Genomic DNA, 21319 nt, shown 5'->3' on the forward strand with positions numbered 1-21319 from the left:
CTGAAATTTGTTGGTATAGATTCACGCCTTCATATAGCCCCCATAGAACGGTACCTCCCGATGTTCGGTATTTTGAAGGTTTTAGCTTCATTATCCCACCAAAATGGTTGAAATTTGCTAATTAGTCTTCGTTGAGGATATAAAACGTTCCAACTGAAATTTGTTGGTATAGGTCTACGCCTGAAATTCGTCGTTTCGATATAGCCTCCTAGAACAATACCTCCTGATTTTCGTAATTTTGAAGTTTGTGACGTCAATATCCCACAGAAATGACTGAAATTGGTATTTTGTCTTCTTCATAAACGAAAGGAAACTAATTGTTCCATTTTACTTCAATACATCTCGGGGTGGAGGGTATAACAAGTTCGGCCAGGCCGAACTTAACGCCGTTCTTACTTGTTCATATGAAAGACTGTGCTCTTATCTGAAATCTATTTTGGTAATGAAATATTCGGAGATGTCCTTTTCTATTTCAACTGAGAACCGCGTGATGTTATCTTACAGAGTCGTATGAGCTTTGTGGGGTTTTAAAATTTAGCCACAGGGATGACAATAGCAGTAATCTAAATATATTTATTTTCGATCATTTGCGACCATATATTTTTGATCTGGATAAAATTCTGACCCGATATAACCATGTCCGTCTGTTGTAATCATCCAAACATCCGCAATAATTGAGCTAGAACGCTATATTTTTGCACCCGAGTGTTTTTTCCATAGACAGGTCAAGTTCCAAGATGGGCTATATCGGCCCACGGCATAGTCCCCATATAACGGTATCTCCCGATTTTCGGTATTTTGAGCATTTTAGCTACATTTTTAGACCGAAATATTTTTAATTTCGCTTTTGAGGTTCCCAGTGGTCACAAATTATCTTCACCGCGAATCGTTAACATAAATCCTTGTTTTGGTACACACCTCCATAACGTACCTCCCGATTTTCGGTATTTTGCGAATTTTAGCTAAATTTTTTTACCGAACGGTACCTCCCGATTTTCGGTATTATGCCAATTTTAGCTACAATGTTCAACCAAACTAGCTGTAATTTGACATTTAAGGTTCTTAGTGGTTCCACCACTTCACAGCCAAAAATTGTCAACATAGGTCAATGTTTTGATATAGCCCCATATAACGGTGCCTCCCGATTTTCGGTATTTGGAGGATTTTAGCTAAAATTTTTAATTGAACTAGCTGTCATTTGACTTTTGAGGTTCTCAGTGATCACAAAATTATTTCACTAAAAATCGCCAACATAGGTCCATATTTCAAATTACCTGGATCGGTTCTGTGGACATTTTTTCATTGCTACTACTGGATACAAACAGATTGGAAAAATGTCTTTCTATAACAAACTACCACATATTACCTTGCTCCGTTTCTGCTGAAGTAGGTGCTGTACCAAAGCCATCAGTTTCATGTTTTACTTTTGGTTAGAATTTTCGGAGTTCATTCTGACATTCGGACATCAAAAAAAAATTTTTTTCAAACTCCCGCTTTTAAAGTTGTCTCTTTTTAATATTGAAAAGACGTTTCTCTTCCCTACATATCTCCCGATACATCTCTCGTATGCTACACCGTGCTACTAATTGTAGATTAGTCCTATATATCGCATTCATCGACTCGCTAGTAGCACAACACTTGTGATTGAACTATTGGTTCTTTGGTGGAGGCCTCTGGTATTCAAGTACGGCTTTTACGCTGACATTTCAACGGGATGAGGAGTATTTCAATAAATCAATTGGGTAAGTTGAGAGGAGTATTCTGCGGCTGCATGTTGAGAGTGTCTGGTGAACCCATTTCAATTTTACTGTCCTATCTTTCTCCAAAATTTACCAAAGAATACTTTTTCGGATCGAGATATATTTCCAACTAATTTTCGTTTTATTTACTCCAAACGCCGAATTACACATATCTGATCAATTTCTCTTGGGTAGAGAAATCATTTGTCAATGAGTGCCAACATTTGACTCTTATACAGAATTAGAATGAAGTGTTTGTTTTGTACTATTTAAAACAATTCTAAAAATACACTTCAAAGAACGCCAATGAACCAACCAACAATTCATTCATTTACAAAATTAATACAAAACACCGCATGCCAATGCTGTCTGTTTGAATAGATAAGATTATCGTCAATTGGTAATTGGTATACGAGTATATATATATTTGTATATATGTATGTATGCTTTTGAGTAGGTCGTGACTAATACAAAATAGGTGTCATAATCATTAGGCACTCATCAAAAACAAATGTAATTCGAAAGTCAATAAAACTATCTGTATTGTTAATATTTAATGTTGGTCAATGCCAATACCATTACACATAAATTTTGACGTCATATTTTGTTGAACATTGGAAAATATTCAACAAGAAAAATCTCGTGTAGTAAAACGCGTTTTTACTTAGAACCCCGCAGCCATATTAAAGTGTAGAAATGCTTACATACATACATATCGCTCATTTACTCAAAGAGTGGCATAACTCAAGAAATGGGGTTTTTAGTTAAAAATTTCTTTTTTTTTCTACTAATTTTCAAATTTTCAAGTTGATATCTCTAAAACTCAACGAGTTACAGCTTATTTTCTAGAAGATTGGCATAAATAATCAAAAAAGTTTTTTTGATTTTATGAAGCTCTAAAACACTTTAAATCATGCTTGATCTTGCACAGATATTTAGCACTGATATCTGGCTAGCTATTTTCAAAAGATGGTCCAAGTAGTTGTTTGATTTTTTGTGTAATAACATTTTTATGTTGGGAAGTCAAATTTCAATCGGCAACTTAAAACGCGTTTTTCTCGAAAGTTGGTTTATTGAGATGTGCCACTCTTTGAGTAAATGAGCGATATGCTCCCACAAACATCCCCGAAGCGACAAGAGAAAGAGACTTCTCTCATATCAATGACTGTACCCCGATTTATATTAGCTCAATGATATGGACCTACGTTGTATAGCCGAGTCCGAACGTTCGCCCAATGGTGCCTCAGTGGACAAAAATCGAAAAATGTGTTGTCGACTTTTAATAATTGTATGGTTTTATTTTATTAAGAACACTTCAAATATATATGTATATTAGGGCTATAACCAAAAAAATACCACCACATAGCCGTGTAGGGCATGGAAAACTATTATGAAATACGGCGTCAATTTTTCTCTATCGCGAAAAAAGTTTCCGCACCAAATGCATTGAAGTTCTGCAATGCATTTTTTAATTTTAGCTGTTATGACAACATATTTGCTTTTAATTAAAATTTTTATTTTTTTGTAATCTAATTTAAAATCATTATCAAAGAGTTCTGGACCAATTTGTTCTAAAATCGCGGCATTTTGGACCATATTAAGATTTTTTGACACTATTGCAATTTTCCGTTTTTCTTTATAAACTCGTGAATTTTATGTTTATATTTTTTGTATCTACCGGACAAAAGAATATGGGGTCATTTGCAACGAAGTCGCGAAAGATACAGGTTGTTTTTGTTGACTTTGCCTGTGAGAATCGTATATGTTTTTTACAAAAATACAACACCAGTACCACGTGGGGAATTTTGTCCTAATAATGAAAACGCGTTTCTAAGATCGATTCGAGGAAAAGAGTTTCCGCGCCGACTGTAATTACTAAAACCCTTTTGATATTTTTTCTACTTATAATTTTAAATTTGCTTTGTTTGAATAAATATTCATAGAAAAAAATACAATTCTCACAGGCAAAGTCAACAAAAGCAGCCTGTAACTTTCGAGAATTAGTTGCAAATGACTCCGTATTCTCTTGTCCGATAGGTTAAAAAAAATATAAACATAAAATTAACGAGTTTATAAAGAAAAACGAAAAATTGCAATAGTGTCAAAAAATCTTAATATGGTCCGAAATGCCGCGATTTTAGAACAAATTGGTCCAGAACGCTTTGATAATGATTTTAAATTAGATTACAAAAAAATAAAAATTTTAATGAAAAGCAAATATGTTGTTATCACAGATAAAATTAAAAAATGCATTACAGAACTTCAATGCATTTGGTGCGGAAACTTTTTTCGCGGTAGAGAAAAATTGACACCACATTTCATAATAGTTTTTCATGCTCTACACGGCTGTGCGGTGGTATTTTTGATATTTGCAAAAAAGTGCAAAAAGTTATATCCCTAATGTATATATGTTGTTACTATAAAGTTATAGCTCCTCAAACATAGAACATTTTTTGTAGGTAGGTTATATTGAAATTTATATAAAATGTTCAAGGAAATGTATTTAAACAAGTTATTAGAAATATCAAAACTTTTGAATAGGGAATTAAAGAGTGGCCAATAGACTTCCTTTTTGTGAACAAAAAAGTTTACATAAAATTTATATACGTAAAGTACCGTTATGTTGATTGAAGCAATAACATGTTATACATTACTCACGAATTTCGATTCTTTCATGGAGTGTATCTAAAAATTGCAGCGAATTGCAGCTTCGGCCATTCGGTACATGAAACAGACATACATACATATGTTCCCACAACATCCCCGAAGCGACAAGGGAGACTTCTCTCATATCAATGAGTGCACGCCGGTTCATATTGGCTCAATGATATGGGACCTACTTTTTATCGCCGAGTCCGAACGACGTGTCTTACGTTACCACTTGTAGAAAAGTTTTTCATGGCTGAAATACTCAGGAAATGTCGCCAGCATTATTTGATGTTTCTTGGCCTGGGATTCGAGCCGCAGACGTTCTGAGTGCAAGGCGGACGTGCTAACCATTGCAAAAATTCTTTGAGACCCAAGCCCATTTTCATAAACAGTGTGTACGAAAAATGCAAGTTTCCTGATTTTGTCTCAGTCTACCAATTCACTTTATTTGACTGGCTCCTAATATTTTTGTTAATACGTTTTCAAAAACACTTAAAAAAGCTCGAATCTGAAATATTGTTGTCGATAGGTATTGATAGGAGTGGGATATTTGTTTTAATAAATTTTTCGTTAGAGTCGAGCTTAATGACCAATGATGCCTGTGAAAAAGGAAAGCCGAAGATTCGAACCCACACAACACCACTATGTGACATGTTTCGCCTTTGGTAGAGGCTCTTCAGACATATCGGCTGTGGAGCGGCTTCGCTATCGTTTCACTTTTCCTCTTTCAAATGCAATTTGTTGTTATATGTGTGATAAATTCAACTTTATTACAACTTTTGAGTTAGGAATTAAGGTGGCCTTAAAAAGGTTTACATTGTCATAATAATGGCTCTATATTGATTTAGTTGGCATGTGTTTTCGGAAATTTCACGTCAAATAAATCGAGATAGAAAACCGTTACTATGAACATGATTATAGTTCTAATTAATTTTATTTCAAATTTAAACCAACTATGTGGTAACTCCAGGCAGGTTGTTAAAGAGGGAATATTAAAAACAAAAGTACACTTTATCACTTTATATCGGAACAAATTTTTGTTTAAATCGATAAAATTGATCAGGGACCTTAGACAACATCGCTTATTAAATTTGAAGGTTATTGAATTAAAATAACAAAATCGGAGAATGATATATAGGACTATTTCAAAATCTGAACCGATTTTTGTAAAAAAAAAAAACGATAAAACTGATCAACGACCTAGGAAAACAACGCATATTAAATTTGATGAATATTCAAATAAAATTGATCGATTTTTTTGTAAAATCGGAAAAAAGTATATATTGGGCTACATCCAAATCTGAACTGAATTTCGTAAAACTGATAAGGGGCCCAAGAAAATATCATATACTTATTTTAAAGACTATTCTCTTAATATTGACTGAGTAATAACAATATCGAGGAATGATATATATGAGGGCTATATCCAAATTTAAACCGATTTTTGTCAAATTTGGTAAAACTGATTAGGGGCCTAAGAAAATATTAATATTTAATTTGAGGACTATTATCTTAAAATTAACCGAGTAATAGCAATATCGGGGAAAGAAATATGTATATGGGGGCTATATCCAAATCGGAACCGATATGGACCAAAGTTGGTATTTTTTTGATTCCTATGCCCTCAACTTCTCCTTCAACTCCTTCTATTTTTGTCCACGTTTACAAGGAAGCGGCACCACTGTGCGTTGTGTCTGATGACACCACTTGTAGAAAAGTTATATATATATATGGCTGAAATACTCAGGAAATGTCGTCAACATATTTTTACATACATATATTTTATGTTTTCAAAGGTTTTCACCACATGTTTCAACATGTTGATAAAAATATATCGATATACGCCCACGTTTTGACATATCCTCCTCAAAGGAAGCCTATGGTTTTAGGTATATCTATGGATTAAATGACGAATTTAATGAAATAAAACAATTTATTTACAAATGTTAAGATTTGACACTTTTCCGAAATACGAACATAGTTCCAGTACTGTATTAATTATAACAATTCTTAAAATACGCCTAAACATACATTACCTTAAAGAGCAATAAACCAACAATTCAATCACCCATCCCAAATAGTTTCACTCAATTACTTCGAATCATTTATAGTCTGGTTAAAATAGACATTGAAATAGCAAAAATTCCCACAAAGCTGAATTTTGGTGGAGAGCTAGGGTTTGCCCTTAAAAGCAACGTCCTAAAAGTCCCCATCGATCCCATGTGTGCAAAAAAAAAAATTTTTTTCGGGGGTTTATTTTTTGAAAATGGTTGATCTAATCAAAAAGTGACTAAAGTAAATATTGTAGACAGAAAAATTATCTACAAGTTTGACCCTTACAATTTTTTCTTAGAAGGAACCATTCTTGAGATATAGCTGTTCTAAAAAACACATGATTTTTATGCACTTATAAGGGAAATATGCACATATTCAGACGAACCGGGTAAAATAAGCGAAGTAATCGGGTCTGTCCCCCAAAAATATATATATTTTCTTGAAGAGCGAAATTATAGCTATCTTCTAAAAAAAAATCCAACGAAATCGGAGTGTGTTTATTAGAGTTATTCAATGTTAGAGTCATTTTATGCAAAAATAGCCCAAGGGGAACGACCCCAACGAAAACTCTCCGATTTTTTTCAAGTTTTGTCCGAACGTAGGGTTTGCTGCACTGATTACGGAAATGTATAATTTTCAACGGTGGCGGATCCGGTTCGCCGGTTATTAGACCCGAAAGGCCAAATTTAAAAACCGGGTTAGACCCGGTTCTACTGAACCGATTACTGCAAAGTGGATATCGTTTGAAAGCTTACGGAAGTATCTAATACATAGTGTCGTTACTTTAACCGATTCGCCTCATAATGAACTTACGCGGCTAATTTTTTATTTGACCTTTAGATCGAGATATCTCGAAAATGGTAAGTCTTTTTTAAGAATCATAAGGAGCAATCTTGTAGACAATTATTGAATCTACAACTTTTACTTTAGCGGGCTTTTGCTAAGTCTTACCGTTTTTGAGAAAAATTAAAAAAACTTTACTTGCGAGTGAAAAGTACTAGAGACAAGTTGAGGGGGACATGTTGAGAGCGGGGAAGTTGATTGGAGTGAATTTTTTTTTTTTTGGGGGGGGGGGATTTTTTGCGTCTTCCAACATCGCCGCCCAAAAAAAAAATATATATATATGTATATATCAATTCTTTTTCATTCGATTTTACTCGTCGAGTAAACTCGTACTCTATTTCGAGCATTTCAACTCCCACTCTTTTTTCTTGCAAAACTCGTACTATTAAGTACTCGTAATCGCAAACACTTTTCACTCGCGAGTAAAAACGAGCAAGTCTTAAATATGCTTCGCGAGTGACGAGTAAAAGTAGAGTATACTCGATTTATTTTTTCTGTTCGCGAGAGTACTCCGACTCGAACTCGCACGAGTTTCACTTGCGAGTAGAACTAAAACTAAGTTTGGGGAAAAACCCGACAACTGGGAATGGGAAAATGTGGTTCCCTACACATAACCCATTATATATTAAGCAGTAGGCCCGTTATCTAGCAGAAACTTTTTTGCAATTTTCATCGGGGAAAAGATCAGTAGTTCTATTTTCATATTTAATCTACTTTGCCGGTATATGCCCTCCAGGAAAAAAATATAGACCAAAAATATTTTTTTGTATTTTCATACAAATGTAATGGTCCATTTCACCCGCTAAATAATATCAGATCATCATCCAAAATTGTAGGCCTCTTCTTCGACCTAAACTCTCAACTTATGCAAAATTTCGTCATTATTGAACTATAATTGCGACCTCTAACGTGTTTATCATTACACTACAAACAAATAACAGGGTGTATTATTCTGTAACTCTGTTATCTTATAATGTACACCAACACAATTGACATCAATAGAAAGGTCAAGCGTTCCTCTTCCAAGTATAGCTTACTTGCCCGGATTGTCCCTTCCAGGAATAAAGATATAAGCTGTATACTAAAATTTTTCACAATTTTCACACAAAAGTTTTGGTCCATATAACCCTCTAAATATTATCTGATCGCCATCTCAAATTGCAAGATACTTCTTTGTCATATACTCTTACCTTATTTAAAATTTCGAGGCGATCTGACTATTTTTGCGACCTACAGAGCATATACAACATCAGATAAAAATTATGTTTTTGGTCCATTTCACCCGCTAAATATTTCACGATCATCACCAATTAAAATAGCGATCTATTCTGATGTGAAACCGACCTCCATACCAAATTTCGTGACGATCGGTCCAAAATTGCGGCCTGTAGTTTGATTACAATTTATAATGGACAGACGGACATACGGACGGACGGACGGACGGACACACATCTCAAAATCGCTTTATCTCGCCGAGATATGAAGATTGGTATACCACATTGGGGGTCTCCGACGAATATTTCGCGGTGTTACATGAATTTTTACCAAAACAAACTTATAATACCCTTTCCACATAGTGGTGTAGGGTATAAAAATTAAAATCCATACTTGAACAGCTCTTAAACTGTGCATAATCAAAAGTTTGGAACTTTTGTAAGATAGTTACTGGTGGGAGTTATTGTTCTTAGATGGTCCCTGTAGGATTTTTTAAAGCTTTTGGACCATTATAGCAGCAAGCATAAATATGTATGTATAATTAACCACGAAAAACATTATATAGCTGTAAACAGGACTATAAGACGTACTTTTGGTAAAAATTTCAAAACTAAATTCCAACAGCCTTAAGCGATAACTCAGAACTTTAGTGAAGGAGAAACCCGAAGTGTTGGAAGAAATTTTACGATGTGTAAAGTTTTGTGTTTATCAGTTTTTGTAGTTAGTACCGACTTGGTCCTGAAAAATCTTATATCGCCGTAATAGGAGACGAAGTATATGTCTGAAAACAATATTACAACACACATATGTGCAAAGATTGAACCAACTCTGTTACTGCCTTCGAAAGTTAGGAAACATTTTTGAATTTTTTTACGGGAGGTACCCAGGGAATATATTTCTTTGATTTAAATATGTTTTTAAATTTTAATTTAAATTATTATTTAAATTTAAAACAGTTTTAAAGGCTCATATCTTCAAATTTTGTCATGCCCTACCAATTCACTTACCAGTTATTAATAGTATTAGTTTCCATTGAATCCGCAAATACATCCAGATGTTTTTAATCATTTACCAAATATTTACAAAATGTTCTATTAAACAAGTCACCATTAATGAGTTTAGAAAACTGAAGATGGAGGTAAATGATGAAGGATTCAACGGTATCATTTGAATGTTAACGACAACGGCCACGGCGACGTATGGCTGTGAAGAAATGAACTCATTTGTGTAAATTAGACCTTGAACACAATAAAGCACAAAGAGCGGCCATGAAAGTGAAAGGCTAACATTAAATTTTTAGATTTTTGTTTCGTTTTTTGAGGATTTTTTTTGTTGAAATTTAATGGTTTGTTTTCTTTTTTAACGACACAATAATAAAGGCGACGACTATAGATAAATATTGTCTCGACACTATGACAAAGGCCAATACACTTGGACACAATACACATTAACGGGCTAAACACAAAACTCGAACTGAATTTATGTTCAAGAAATTGGTCTATCGCTAAGCTTTGCTAGGACTTTTGTTTTAGTGCTAGCCACCGCACACGACTAGTCTATCGCCTTGGCTTTGGATTTCTCATGATTTCCGTATAATAGCTGTGCTGCCTGCTTGTTAGAAGGAAAGACTACTGGGTAGAAGGTTGTAGTAAATGTGTGGTTGTGTGTATGACAGACGAGACATTTTTACGTTTACTTTGTCGGTTCGGTTTAGTGGTTGATTCACTACTAGTTCACTTGTAACATTTCTTAGGAAATATTGTGATTGCTGCCACGACAGATTAGCCACAGTAAGACACTGAGAAAAAAAAACAAATAATACAGAAATTTTGAAGATATCTATAGAAGCACACTTTCTTTCAGAAAGGGTCGATAGAATCACTCTTTCATTCAAGGAATGCTACAGACGCACCATTTCTTCCACAAAATGTCTATAGAAGTACCCTTTCTTCTAAAAAATGTCTATAGAAGCACCCTTTCTTTCAGAAAGAAATACCCAGTGCGTTTTGTAAACATTTTTCTCTGCAAAGAGGAAAGTGATGAAGTTAAGCCAATGGGGGAAACTCCAGACTTAGACAATACCCTTACTTTCAGAAAGGAGTACACTTTCCTTCAGAAAGGATACATAAAGGCACCCTATAGAAGCACCCTTTCTGAAAGAAAGGGTCTATAGAAACAACCTTTCTTCCAGAAAGAGTCTATAAAGGCAGCCTTTCTTTCAGAAAGGGTCTTTAGATGCAGCCTTTTTTGAAAGGGTCTACAGAAGCAGCCTTTCCTTCAGAAAGGGTCTACAGAAGTAACATTTCTTTCAGAAAGCGTCTACAGAAGCAACGTTTTTTTCAGAAAGAGTCTATAAAGGCAGCCTTTCATTCAGAAAGGGATAAGGAAGATAAGGAAGCAGCTTATCTTTCAGGAAGGTTCTACGGAAGCATTCTGACTTTCAAAAAGGGTCTATAGAAGCTTTTTAGAAAGGGTCTATAAGAAGCTTCAGAAAGGGTAATAGAAGCAGTATTTCTGTCAGAAAGGGTCAACAGAAGCTTTCTTTCATTCAGAAAGGGTCTTTATAAGCAGCTTTTCTGTCAGAAAAGTCCATATATGGAGTCTTTCTTTAAGAAAGGGTTCTTTTGGAAAGGGTCTATAGAAGCAGCTTTTCTTTTAGAAAGGATCTATGGAAGCAACCTTTCCTTTCACAAAGGGTGTATAGAAGAAAGGGTCTATATCAGTACCCTTTTTTCCGAAAGTAAGTGGCTTGCAGTGCTTTTGTGGTACCATGCTGCTTCCGGAACTTGTTTTCACTATCCTCAGTTTAATAATGACTTCTATTACTCAAGAATCTTCTTTTCATTTTCTAGTCTTCTGGAACTATTAGAATAACTGAAGACAAATTTTGGAATTTGCTCTGTTAGACGACTACGGTTTCATCTCTCTGATTTAACGTCACCGTTAAAATTCTATAAGGTCCAAGCGCTTTGGATGATTGTGGGCCTGGGAAAACATCTGCAACAGCACCCTCTTATACAGCGGTTGTATCCTTCGGCTGAAAGGAATCAGATACGACGTTAAACTCCTCTCTCCTGTTTGAAACTTGATACTGAACTGTTGAGTGTCCTGAGCAAGGACAGTAAAATTTAACCCAACAACTTTTTGTTAAAAATCGGTATATCCTCAAAATTTCTCCGTGTGTATATTTTTCAATACTTTTACTCTCAATGTGCGAGAGTATTTCATTTTATTTGTTAATTTTCGATTGAAATGTGTACGAATGACATAAGGAGAGAATTGAGCTTCGAATTAGCAAAGTTACTGCTAAAGTCGATAAGGACTAGAACAACAAAAGCAACAACAATGAGAATATTGTGTGTGGTGTTATGTAGTTTATGTCTCGCACAATAAAGTCAGGTGAAAATAATACCGACCTCCAGTAAATGCCACAACAACAACAAAGTTCACAATGTCACACAGCTTAAATGACACGACAGAGGGTGTAAAAGCGAAATGTGTTGTAAATGTTGATGTTTGCCGTGTGTTGCTGTTTCTTCTTATAGGATATTGTGAAGTGTTTCTTTGAAAAAGGTTCAGGGTTGTCGTGTTCATTTTATAGGAAATATTCAAAAAAACTATATACCTTTTTAAAGAATATCCATCTCGTTATTTATACCCTCAGGCAATTAGGATGACGAGGATATATGTACATATACATACATACACTTTGATACCATCAAAAATGTGACTCATCAGAATAATACACGAAATTCCTTTCATACAATTTGGAGTCTGTATAGTCGATATTTCATCCAAACTTAGTTTTAGTTAGAAGATGTGTCACATCGGTCCACATTTTGAAATCAGATGTTGGAATTTTAGAAAGATTCGTCTTTTCTGTGCGGTTGTCATTAAGGGTTCATACTTGTCACAAAACTTATCTACCAAAAATTTTGAACTTCTGTGGGGGAGGTACCAGAAGAAGTATATCGATATGGCCCATCTTCGAATTTAAACTAAGTTTGGGACCGATTTGGCTGATCCATCCGAGAGTTATCGTGCCCTCCAGCCACTTCAAATGCTTTTGTTAGGAAGTATGGACTTGCCCCTGAAAAAAATGTACCATCGTAATGGGTGCAGCGAATACAAGTTGTTGCAAAATGAATCAAAGCGATTCGAGAGCAGGCCTTAAACTGCACTTTTCCGACATATTTCGTGGGACTTCTTTGAAGAAATTGACCTATATAGTCCATATTCGAACCTGACCTTATATCATAGAGGTATTACAATGAGCAAAAAAAATTGAACTTTTGTGGGGGCAGGAATCCGAAGGAGTGGGCCGATATGAGCTGTCTTGGAACTTAAACTAAGTTCGGACAAAATTTTACGAAGACCAAATTTTGGACCGAATCGGTTGATCAGTTCAAGAGTTATGCGTTCCAGCCAGACAGAGGGACGGACATTGCTAAATCTACTCCAAATTATTTTAAAGGGATTTATTCCAACAATGCCATTATTTCTATGAGGCACACTTTGACCGCATTAAAGTGTATATACCCTCGTTAGCATAAATTCTGAGGGTATACAAATTGTGGTCTACCTTTTGGAATATCACCCATACAACCGTACTACCCGATTTACGGTATTTTGACGTTTCAGCTACATTTTCACACGGAATTATATATAATTTGGCATTTAGGGTTCCTAGTGTTCAAAAAACATATCTTCCAAAAATTGTGGACATAGGTTCCTGTTTTGGGCATAGTCCCCATATAACGGTACCACCCGATTTCAGGCATTTGGAACTTATTATCTTCATTTTCGGCATAATTTGGCCTTTATCAAAAAACATCTCCATTAAAAATTTTGAAAATAAGTCCACGTTTTGGTATAGCCCCCCACATACCGGTACAGCCTGATTACAAGTATTTTTAAGTTTTTATACCCTCAGCATTTATGCTAACGAGGGTATATACACTTTCATACGGGCAAAATGTGCCTCATCGAAATAATGGTTTTAGACCCCAAGTATGTTTGGACGAAATGTGTTTCAGACAATTTGGAGTCGATTGAGCAATGTCCGTCCGTCTGTCTGGCTGGCTGGAGCGCACGATAACTCTCGAACGGATCAACCGATTCGGTCCAAAATTTGGCCTTCGTAATATTTTGTCCAAACTTAGTTTAAGTTCGAAGATGGGTTATATCGGTCCACTCCTTCAGGTACATCCCCCACAAAATTTCAAAAATGTTTGGAAAACTTGTTCGCACGGTAACTTTTGAAGGGAGTGGCCGAATTGGTCCATACTTTACACATCCTATATATCTGCCAGATATAGATCAGGTTCAAATATGAACTACATTTGTCCACTGCATCCAGTACCTCCCAAACAAAATTTCGAATAAGTTCACTTTAAGACCTGCTATCGAATCACTTTGATTTTTGTTGAAGCAACTTGCATTCGCTGCCTCAATTACGATGGTAAAAGTTTTTTCAGGGGCAAATCCACACTTCTTGAGCAAACAGCCCCAAGGGTGTAAAAATCCTCTATGACACCATATGTAGTGGCTGGAGATCCACTTCCATAATGGTCAATATCGATCCATTCCTTTAAGTATTTCCTCCGCAAAACATTTGCTCTTTAGTCCTAATCAACATTTTTGTCGGTTCATACTCCCAAAATTTTTAAAACCCTCTAAATACATACGTTTTTTGGGAACAATTTTTTCAATATACACAGGCTGAGGGTATATCTCTGTCGCCAAGACGACTGATACTTTTTTACTTGTTCCTATAGATTTCTACCACATAATGCATGTGAAAAAATATTTTTCAAACAAAAAATTATTTTTTTTACCAAAATATGTGCTTATTTTGGCTGTAACATCGAAACTATAACACCAATCTGTATGATTGTAGTCTCATTTGATTCGCCGTGAAGTTTTGATCCACAACAATTTTTTATGTAATTTTATGACCACTAAATGGGCCTTAATTTTGAAAAAATTGACTTATATTCAATAATTTATCAGTTTTATGTATATTCCGCGAATTCTGTGTAACATTTTGCAGGTATTATGCAATCTACTCGCTGAAGTGATTTCGCCAGAACTTTTTTGTAACAATTGTGCTCATTCAAATAATTAGCGTTTTTATAATATTTTCTTTCTTAGTAAGCGATATAAAAATGCCATAACTTTTTTCCGCAACAACCAAAAATTGGCTCGCGACCAGATTCGTACTGGTAATTTTTTTCTTAAACTACATATCAAAAATCGTTGATGTAGCGCGAAAAAATGTATCCTTTTTTCTGAAATGGAATATGAAATAATTGACAATATTCGTGATATGGTAAAAACCAAATTTCCTTTGAAAAAACAATAAAAAAATTTTTTTGCGAGCACATCTTCGATTTTTAGTGCAGAGGTTAAGGAAAATATTCTGGTTTCAAATCTGCTCGCGTTCACAAAATTGGCCGATGTGCGCAAAAGTTATTGCGGTTTTTATCCTCTTATAAAGAAAAAATATTTTAAAAATTCTTATTTGTTGTATTGAGAAAATGTATGCATATATCAGTAACATCATTTGATATCCATCCGTAGATGCAACATAAATTCTAAAATTTGTTTTTATTTTCGCGGAAAACCAAAAAAATTAAAAAAAATCTGGGAGCAAATCTAAATTGTACTACCTAAGAGTCCGTATACACCTCTAAAAAATAAATTAGAAATACGTACAGAATCTAGACAACGCGTAAAAAAATATGAAACCAAAATTGTAAACATTGACTTTATAAATTGCATATTATAGCAACAACAAAAGAGAAAAAAGTATTGTTAGAATATTTTTCCAAATACATTTTTTGGTTCGATTACAAAAATTAGAAAAAAACAAGTAAGCAAAGGCTATAGTCGGACAGGGCCGACCATACGATACCCTACACCACTACCCTGCGAGTTAGCTTTCAGCAAATCAAAGTTTCTTTTGGACAAATAAGCTCATTGTAAGAAATAAATTTTTGGAGTCTGCAACCTTATCACATTAAGTTTAAATAACAATATAATAATTGTTCCACAAACATCACAGAAGGGACAGGGCGTGTACCACGATTCATATTACAGCAATAGTATGGGGCCTACTGTTTATCGCCGAGTCCGAAAGGCATGTCTTAAAACACCACCTGTAGTTGAGTACATGGTTGAAATACTCAGAAAATGTCGCCAACTTTACTGAGGGGTATTTTGCCATCGTTGGAAATTTGATGTTTGCTGGCCGGGAATCAAACGCCCGACCTTCAGCGTGCAAGGCGGGTGTGCAAACAATTGTACTATGGTGGCACCAATAAGTAATTTTAGAACGGACTGGACCTAATTTTTTGCATATTTTGACATATATGCTAAACCATATGCAAGACTTTGTGCCCTAAGTATCCCATCGAATTGGCTGAAAGTTTGTATTAAGTATTCGTTCATCACAATTTTCGACCTGAAATTGATCGGTATAGGTCCAGGTCTTCATATAGCTCCCATAGAACCGTATCTCCCGATACCCGGTATTTTGAAGGTTGTGGCCTCAATATCAAACTGAAGTGGCTGACATTTTGTATTCAGTCTTCGTTGGAAGTAAAAAAACTTTCCACCTGAAATTTGTCGTTATATGTCCACGTCTTCATATAGCTCCCATAACCAGAACCTACCGATTTTCTGTACTTTGAAGGTTATGGTCTCAATATCCCTCCGAATTGGCTAAAATTTGGTATTAAGTCTTCATTGGGGGTATTCAACTTTCCATCTGAAATTTGTCGGTATAGGTCTAAGCGTTCATATAGCTCCCATACAACGAAAGCTCACCATTTTCGACATTTTGAAGATTGTGGCTCTGGTTAGAGATTTCTCTATTTTATTGACTTGTCTGAAGTGAATTTCAAACAGAAAAATGTACACATAAATATTTTAGAAGATATTATTGAAATATATGTAGCACACGAAAATATGTGAAATACAGAAATTTTCCATATGCAAAAATAATATTTGCATATGCATAATTTATACATTTCGCATATTTTTGCATATGTGATATATTTCGATTGGAATTTAATTAGAAGCCAAAAATATGCAAGTTTTACAAAAATAGGTGTTGCATAAAATTCCGCTGTCGACATATCATTGAGCTGATATTAATAGGGGTGCTCTGATTGATATGAGAGAAGGCTCCCTTGTCCCTACTGGGATGTTTGTGGAACAATTATATACAGTACATTTTAAGAAATATTCTTAAATTTGAAAATTGGCGTTGTTTAGCAATTTCTGCTACATCTTTAAATTTTGAACAATTGGACAGGTTCCACGCAATTTGTAAGAACTGGGAATTTGTCTGTCATGATAGAGGAAATTTATAGCATGGGAGGAAGATGTGGTTCTCTTCACAAAACTCATTATATCTTAGGTAGTAGGTCCGTTACCAAGCACAGATATTATTGCAATTTTCATCAGAGGAAAGATCGGTAGTTAATTGTTCATATATAGGCGACTTTGCCGGTATATGGCCTCCAGGGATTCAAATATGGACCAAAAATAAAATGTTTTTATTTAGTATACAAAAGTAATGGTCCATTGCACCCGCTAAATAATATCAGGTCATCATCAAAAATTGTAGGCATCTTCTTCGACTTAAGCCCCTACCTCGTGCAAAATTTCGTGACTATTGATCTATAATTGCGACCTCTAGTATGATTTTGATTACATTACATGCAAAACTCTCGATATATTAGGCTGTAACTCTGTTATCTGACTACATAAATCAACATTATTGGCATTAATTGAAAGGGCAAGAGTTGTCCTTCCAAATATTATTTATATGGGCGGAATGTGTGGTCCAGGAATAAAGATATTACCGGTATATTAAAAATTTTCACAATTTTCACACAAAAGTTGTGGTCCATTTAACCCTCTAAACATCATCCGATCACCATCTCAAATTGCAAGCTTCTTCTTTGTCATATAATCTTACATTATTTAAAATTTCGAGGCGATCGGACTATAATTGCGACATACAGAGCCGCTACAAAATCGGATAAAAATTTAGTTTTTGGTCCATTTCACCCGCTTAATATTTCACGATCATCACCAATAAGAATAGGGATCTATTCTGATCTGAACCCGACCTCCATACAAAATTTCGTGACGATCGGTCCATAATTGCGGCCTGGAGCGTGTTTACAATTTATAATGGACAGACGGACGGACGGACGGACGGACGGACAGACACACATCTCAAAATCGCTTTATCTCGTCGAGATATGAAGATTGGTATACCACATTGGGGGTCTCCGACGAATATTTCGCGGTGTTACATGAATTTTTACCAAAACAAACTTATAATACCCTTTTCCACATTGTGGTATAGGGTATAACAAGTAAGAAAAGTCTATAGTTGGACGGAGCCGACCATGGGATACCCTATACCACTATCCCTGGACAATCGCTCTCCACGGAACTTCTTTTCAATGATTGTGAAAATTTAATTATCAAATATCAGAGATGAATTGTATAATACTTATGACCAAAACCAAAAAGTTATCTAGCATGACAAAGACATTTTTGTAGTAGGAAAGGAAAATTTAGTTCACACAAACTAAAATGTAATGAAACCCACTTATGTAGTACTACTACTTCCGTTGTTTAACCGCTACGTTATTGAAGTTTTTACCAATTTCACAAAAAGTTTCAGTCCATTTAACCCGCTAAGTATTATCTGATCTTCACGTTGGTTTGTACGCTTCTTCTTCATCATAAATTCAAACTTTGTTTAAAATTTTGCGGGTTATTATTTTGACCTACAGAGCCGCCACAAAATTGGTTAAAATTTTGTTTTTGGTCCATTTCATCCCCTGAACATTTGACGATCATCATCAAAAACTAATAATTTCTATTCTGGCCCGAACCCAACCTCCTTAAAAAATTCGTTACAATCGGTCCATAATTGCGGCCTTAAGCTTGTTTACAATTTTTAATGGACGGACACACATCGCTAAATCGCTTTATCTCGTCGAGATATGAATTTTGGCATACCAAATAAGAGGCCTAGGACAAATATTTCGTGGTGTTACACAAACTTTTGGAGAGACAATATGTAGCATGGGATAAAAATGTGGTTCTCTACACGGAACCCATTATATATTAGGCAGTAGGCCCGTTATCTAGCAAACACTTTATTGCAATTTACATCAGAGGAAAGGTCAGTAGTTTTTTCCCATATGTAGGCTACTTTGCGAAATATATATGTCCTCAAGGAATTAAAATATCGACCATAAATAAAATTTTATATTTTTCATACAAAAGTAATGGTCCATTTCACCCGCTAAAGAATATCAGATCATCATTCAAAATTGTAGGCATCTTTTTCGACCTATACTCTTACCCGGTGCAAAATTTCGTGACTATTGATGTATAATTGCGACTTCTAGCGAGTTTATTATTACACTACAAACAAATAACGGAATATATTAGGCTGTAACTCTGTTATCTGATCATGCACACCAGCATAATTGGCATCAATTGAAAGGCCAAGCGTCCCACTTTCAAGTGTATCTCACTTGTCCGGAATGTCACTTCCAGGAATTAAGATATAAGCTGTATATTAAAAATTTTCACAATTTTCACACAAAAGTTTTGGTCCATTTAACCCTCTAAATATTATCCGATCGCCATCTCAAGTTCCAAGCTTCTCCTTTGTGATATACTCTTACCTTATTTAAAATTACGCGTTGATCGGACTATTATTGAGACCTACAGAGCCGCTAGAAAATTGGATAAATATTATGTTTTTGGTCCATTTCACCCGCTAAATATTTCGCGATCATCACCAATAAGAATAGGGATCTATTCTGATCTGAACCCGACCTCCATACAAAATTTCGTGACGATCGGTCCATAATTGCGGCCTGGAGCGTGTTTACAATTTATAATGGACAGACGGACGGACGGACGGACGGACGGACTGACGGACGGACACACATCTCAAAATCGCTTTATCTCGTCGAGATATGAAGATTGGTATACCACATTGGGGGTCTCCGACGAATATTTCGCGGTGTTACATGAATTTTTACCAAAACAAACTTATAATACCCTTTTCCACATCGTGGTATAGGGTATAACAAGTAAAAAAGGATCAGTCGGCTTTGCCGACAGAGATATACCCTCAGCCAATGTGAAACGAAAAGTTTACCTCCGGACAGATCGAATGTATTTAAGGTTTCTTCATAATTTTGTGGCCCTTTTTGGACCATTGAACTTGCCGACAAAAATGTGGATTAGGAATTAACTGCACTAAGACACAAATGTTGAACTTTTGTGGGGCAGGTGAACTTAGGGCGGACCGATATGGGCCATTTTAGAAGTTAAACTAAATTTTGATAAAACATTAGGAGATCCAAAGTTTGGACCAAATCGGTTGCCCCATTCAAGTGATATCGTCCTAGCATTTTCGTGACATTTTTTAAATATTGGGGAGAAGTACCGAAAGTTGTGGACCGGTATTGCCCATGAAACTAAGTTTGGATATAGTATGACGAAGGCCAAATGTTGGACCAAATCGGTTGAACAGTTCGAGAGTTATCGTGTTCTCCGACCGTCATATATGGTGACACAGGGTTTTTTTTACACCTTTCGGGCTGTTTTCCCAAGAAAAATGGACCTGTCCCTGAAAAAAACTTTTACCGTCGTAATGGAGGTAGCGAATGCAAATCGCTTCAACAAAGATCAAAGTGATTTGCGAGCAGGTCTTAAAGTGAACTTATCCAAAATTTTGTGTGAGAGGTACCAGAAGGAGTAGACAAATATAGTTCATATTCGAACCTGGTCTATATCTGGTATATATGTTAGGATGTGCAAAGTATGGATTACATCGGTCATTCCCTTCAAGAGTTATCGTGCGCAAAAATTTTCCGAACATTTTTGAAGTTTTGCGGGGGAGGTACCTGAAGGAGTGGACCGATATAGCCCATCTTTGAATTTAAATTATGTTTTGATAAAATATTACGAAGACCAAATTTTGTCATAGGGGCTTTTTGCACCTTTCCGGCCATTTTCTCAGGAAGTATGGACTTGCCCCTGATGAAACTTGTACCGTCGTATGGGGGGAAGTGAATACAAGTTGCTGCAACAAAAATCAAAGCGATTCGAGAGCAGGTCCTAAACTGAACTTATTCGAATTTTGGTGTGGGAAGTACCGAAGGAGTGGGCCGATTGAGTCCATATTGGAACCTTATCTAAGCCTGGTAGAAATTTCACGACGTGCAAAGTATGGATCAAATCGGTTAATCCCTTCAAGAGTTTCGTGCCCACAAATTTTCCGAACATTTTGGAACTTTTGTGGGGGAGGTACCGGAAGTAGTGGACCGATATAGCTCATCTTCGAACTTAAACTAAGTTTGGACAAAATATTACGAAAACCAAAATTTGAATCGAATCGGTTCATCCGTTCGAGAGTTATCGTGCGCACCAGCCGGACAGACAGACCGACGGACGGACATTGCTAAATCAAGCCCAAATTGTCTGAAACACATTTCGTCCAAACATAGTTGGGGTCGAAAACCATTATTTCGTATATACCCTTTCTAGCCTAAAGGCTGAGGGTATAACAAGTAAGAAAAGACTATAGTCGGACGGGGCCGACCATGTGATACCCGACTCCACTACTTTTGCGGATAAGAATTAATTTTGTAAACAAAGATACTCGTTCAAGAGACGTGAAAGTATACTGGAAAAACTGTAGATCCTAACGCAGTTTAAGAGATCAGGCAACATATAAATAATTTTTTTTTAAGTTACGTGTA

At 35.6% G+C, this 21319-nt stretch overlaps 1 protein-coding gene across 1 annotated transcript in view; it reads right to left on the reverse strand.

The window, feature by feature from the left end:
* Window positions 1-10125, reverse strand: part of LOC141405031 (beta-glucuronidase-like) — an 82461-nt gene extending 72336 nt beyond the window's left edge. Inside the window, exon 1 of the mRNA XM_073988985.1 lies at window positions 9509-10125. Coding sequence (XP_073845086.1) covers window positions 9509-9569 — 61 coding nt within the window. The 5' untranslated portion in view covers window positions 9570-10125. The remainder of the gene's footprint in view (window positions 1-9508) is intronic.
* Between the last annotated feature and the right edge of the window lie 11194 nt (window positions 10126-21319).

The sequence above is a fragment of the Musca autumnalis genome, unplaced genomic scaffold, assembly GCF_047663935.1.
Source record: "Musca autumnalis isolate F117 unplaced genomic scaffold, ASM4766393v1 scaffold_5, whole genome shotgun sequence".
Taxonomy (NCBI): Eukaryota; Metazoa; Arthropoda; class Insecta; order Diptera; family Muscidae; genus Musca; species Musca autumnalis.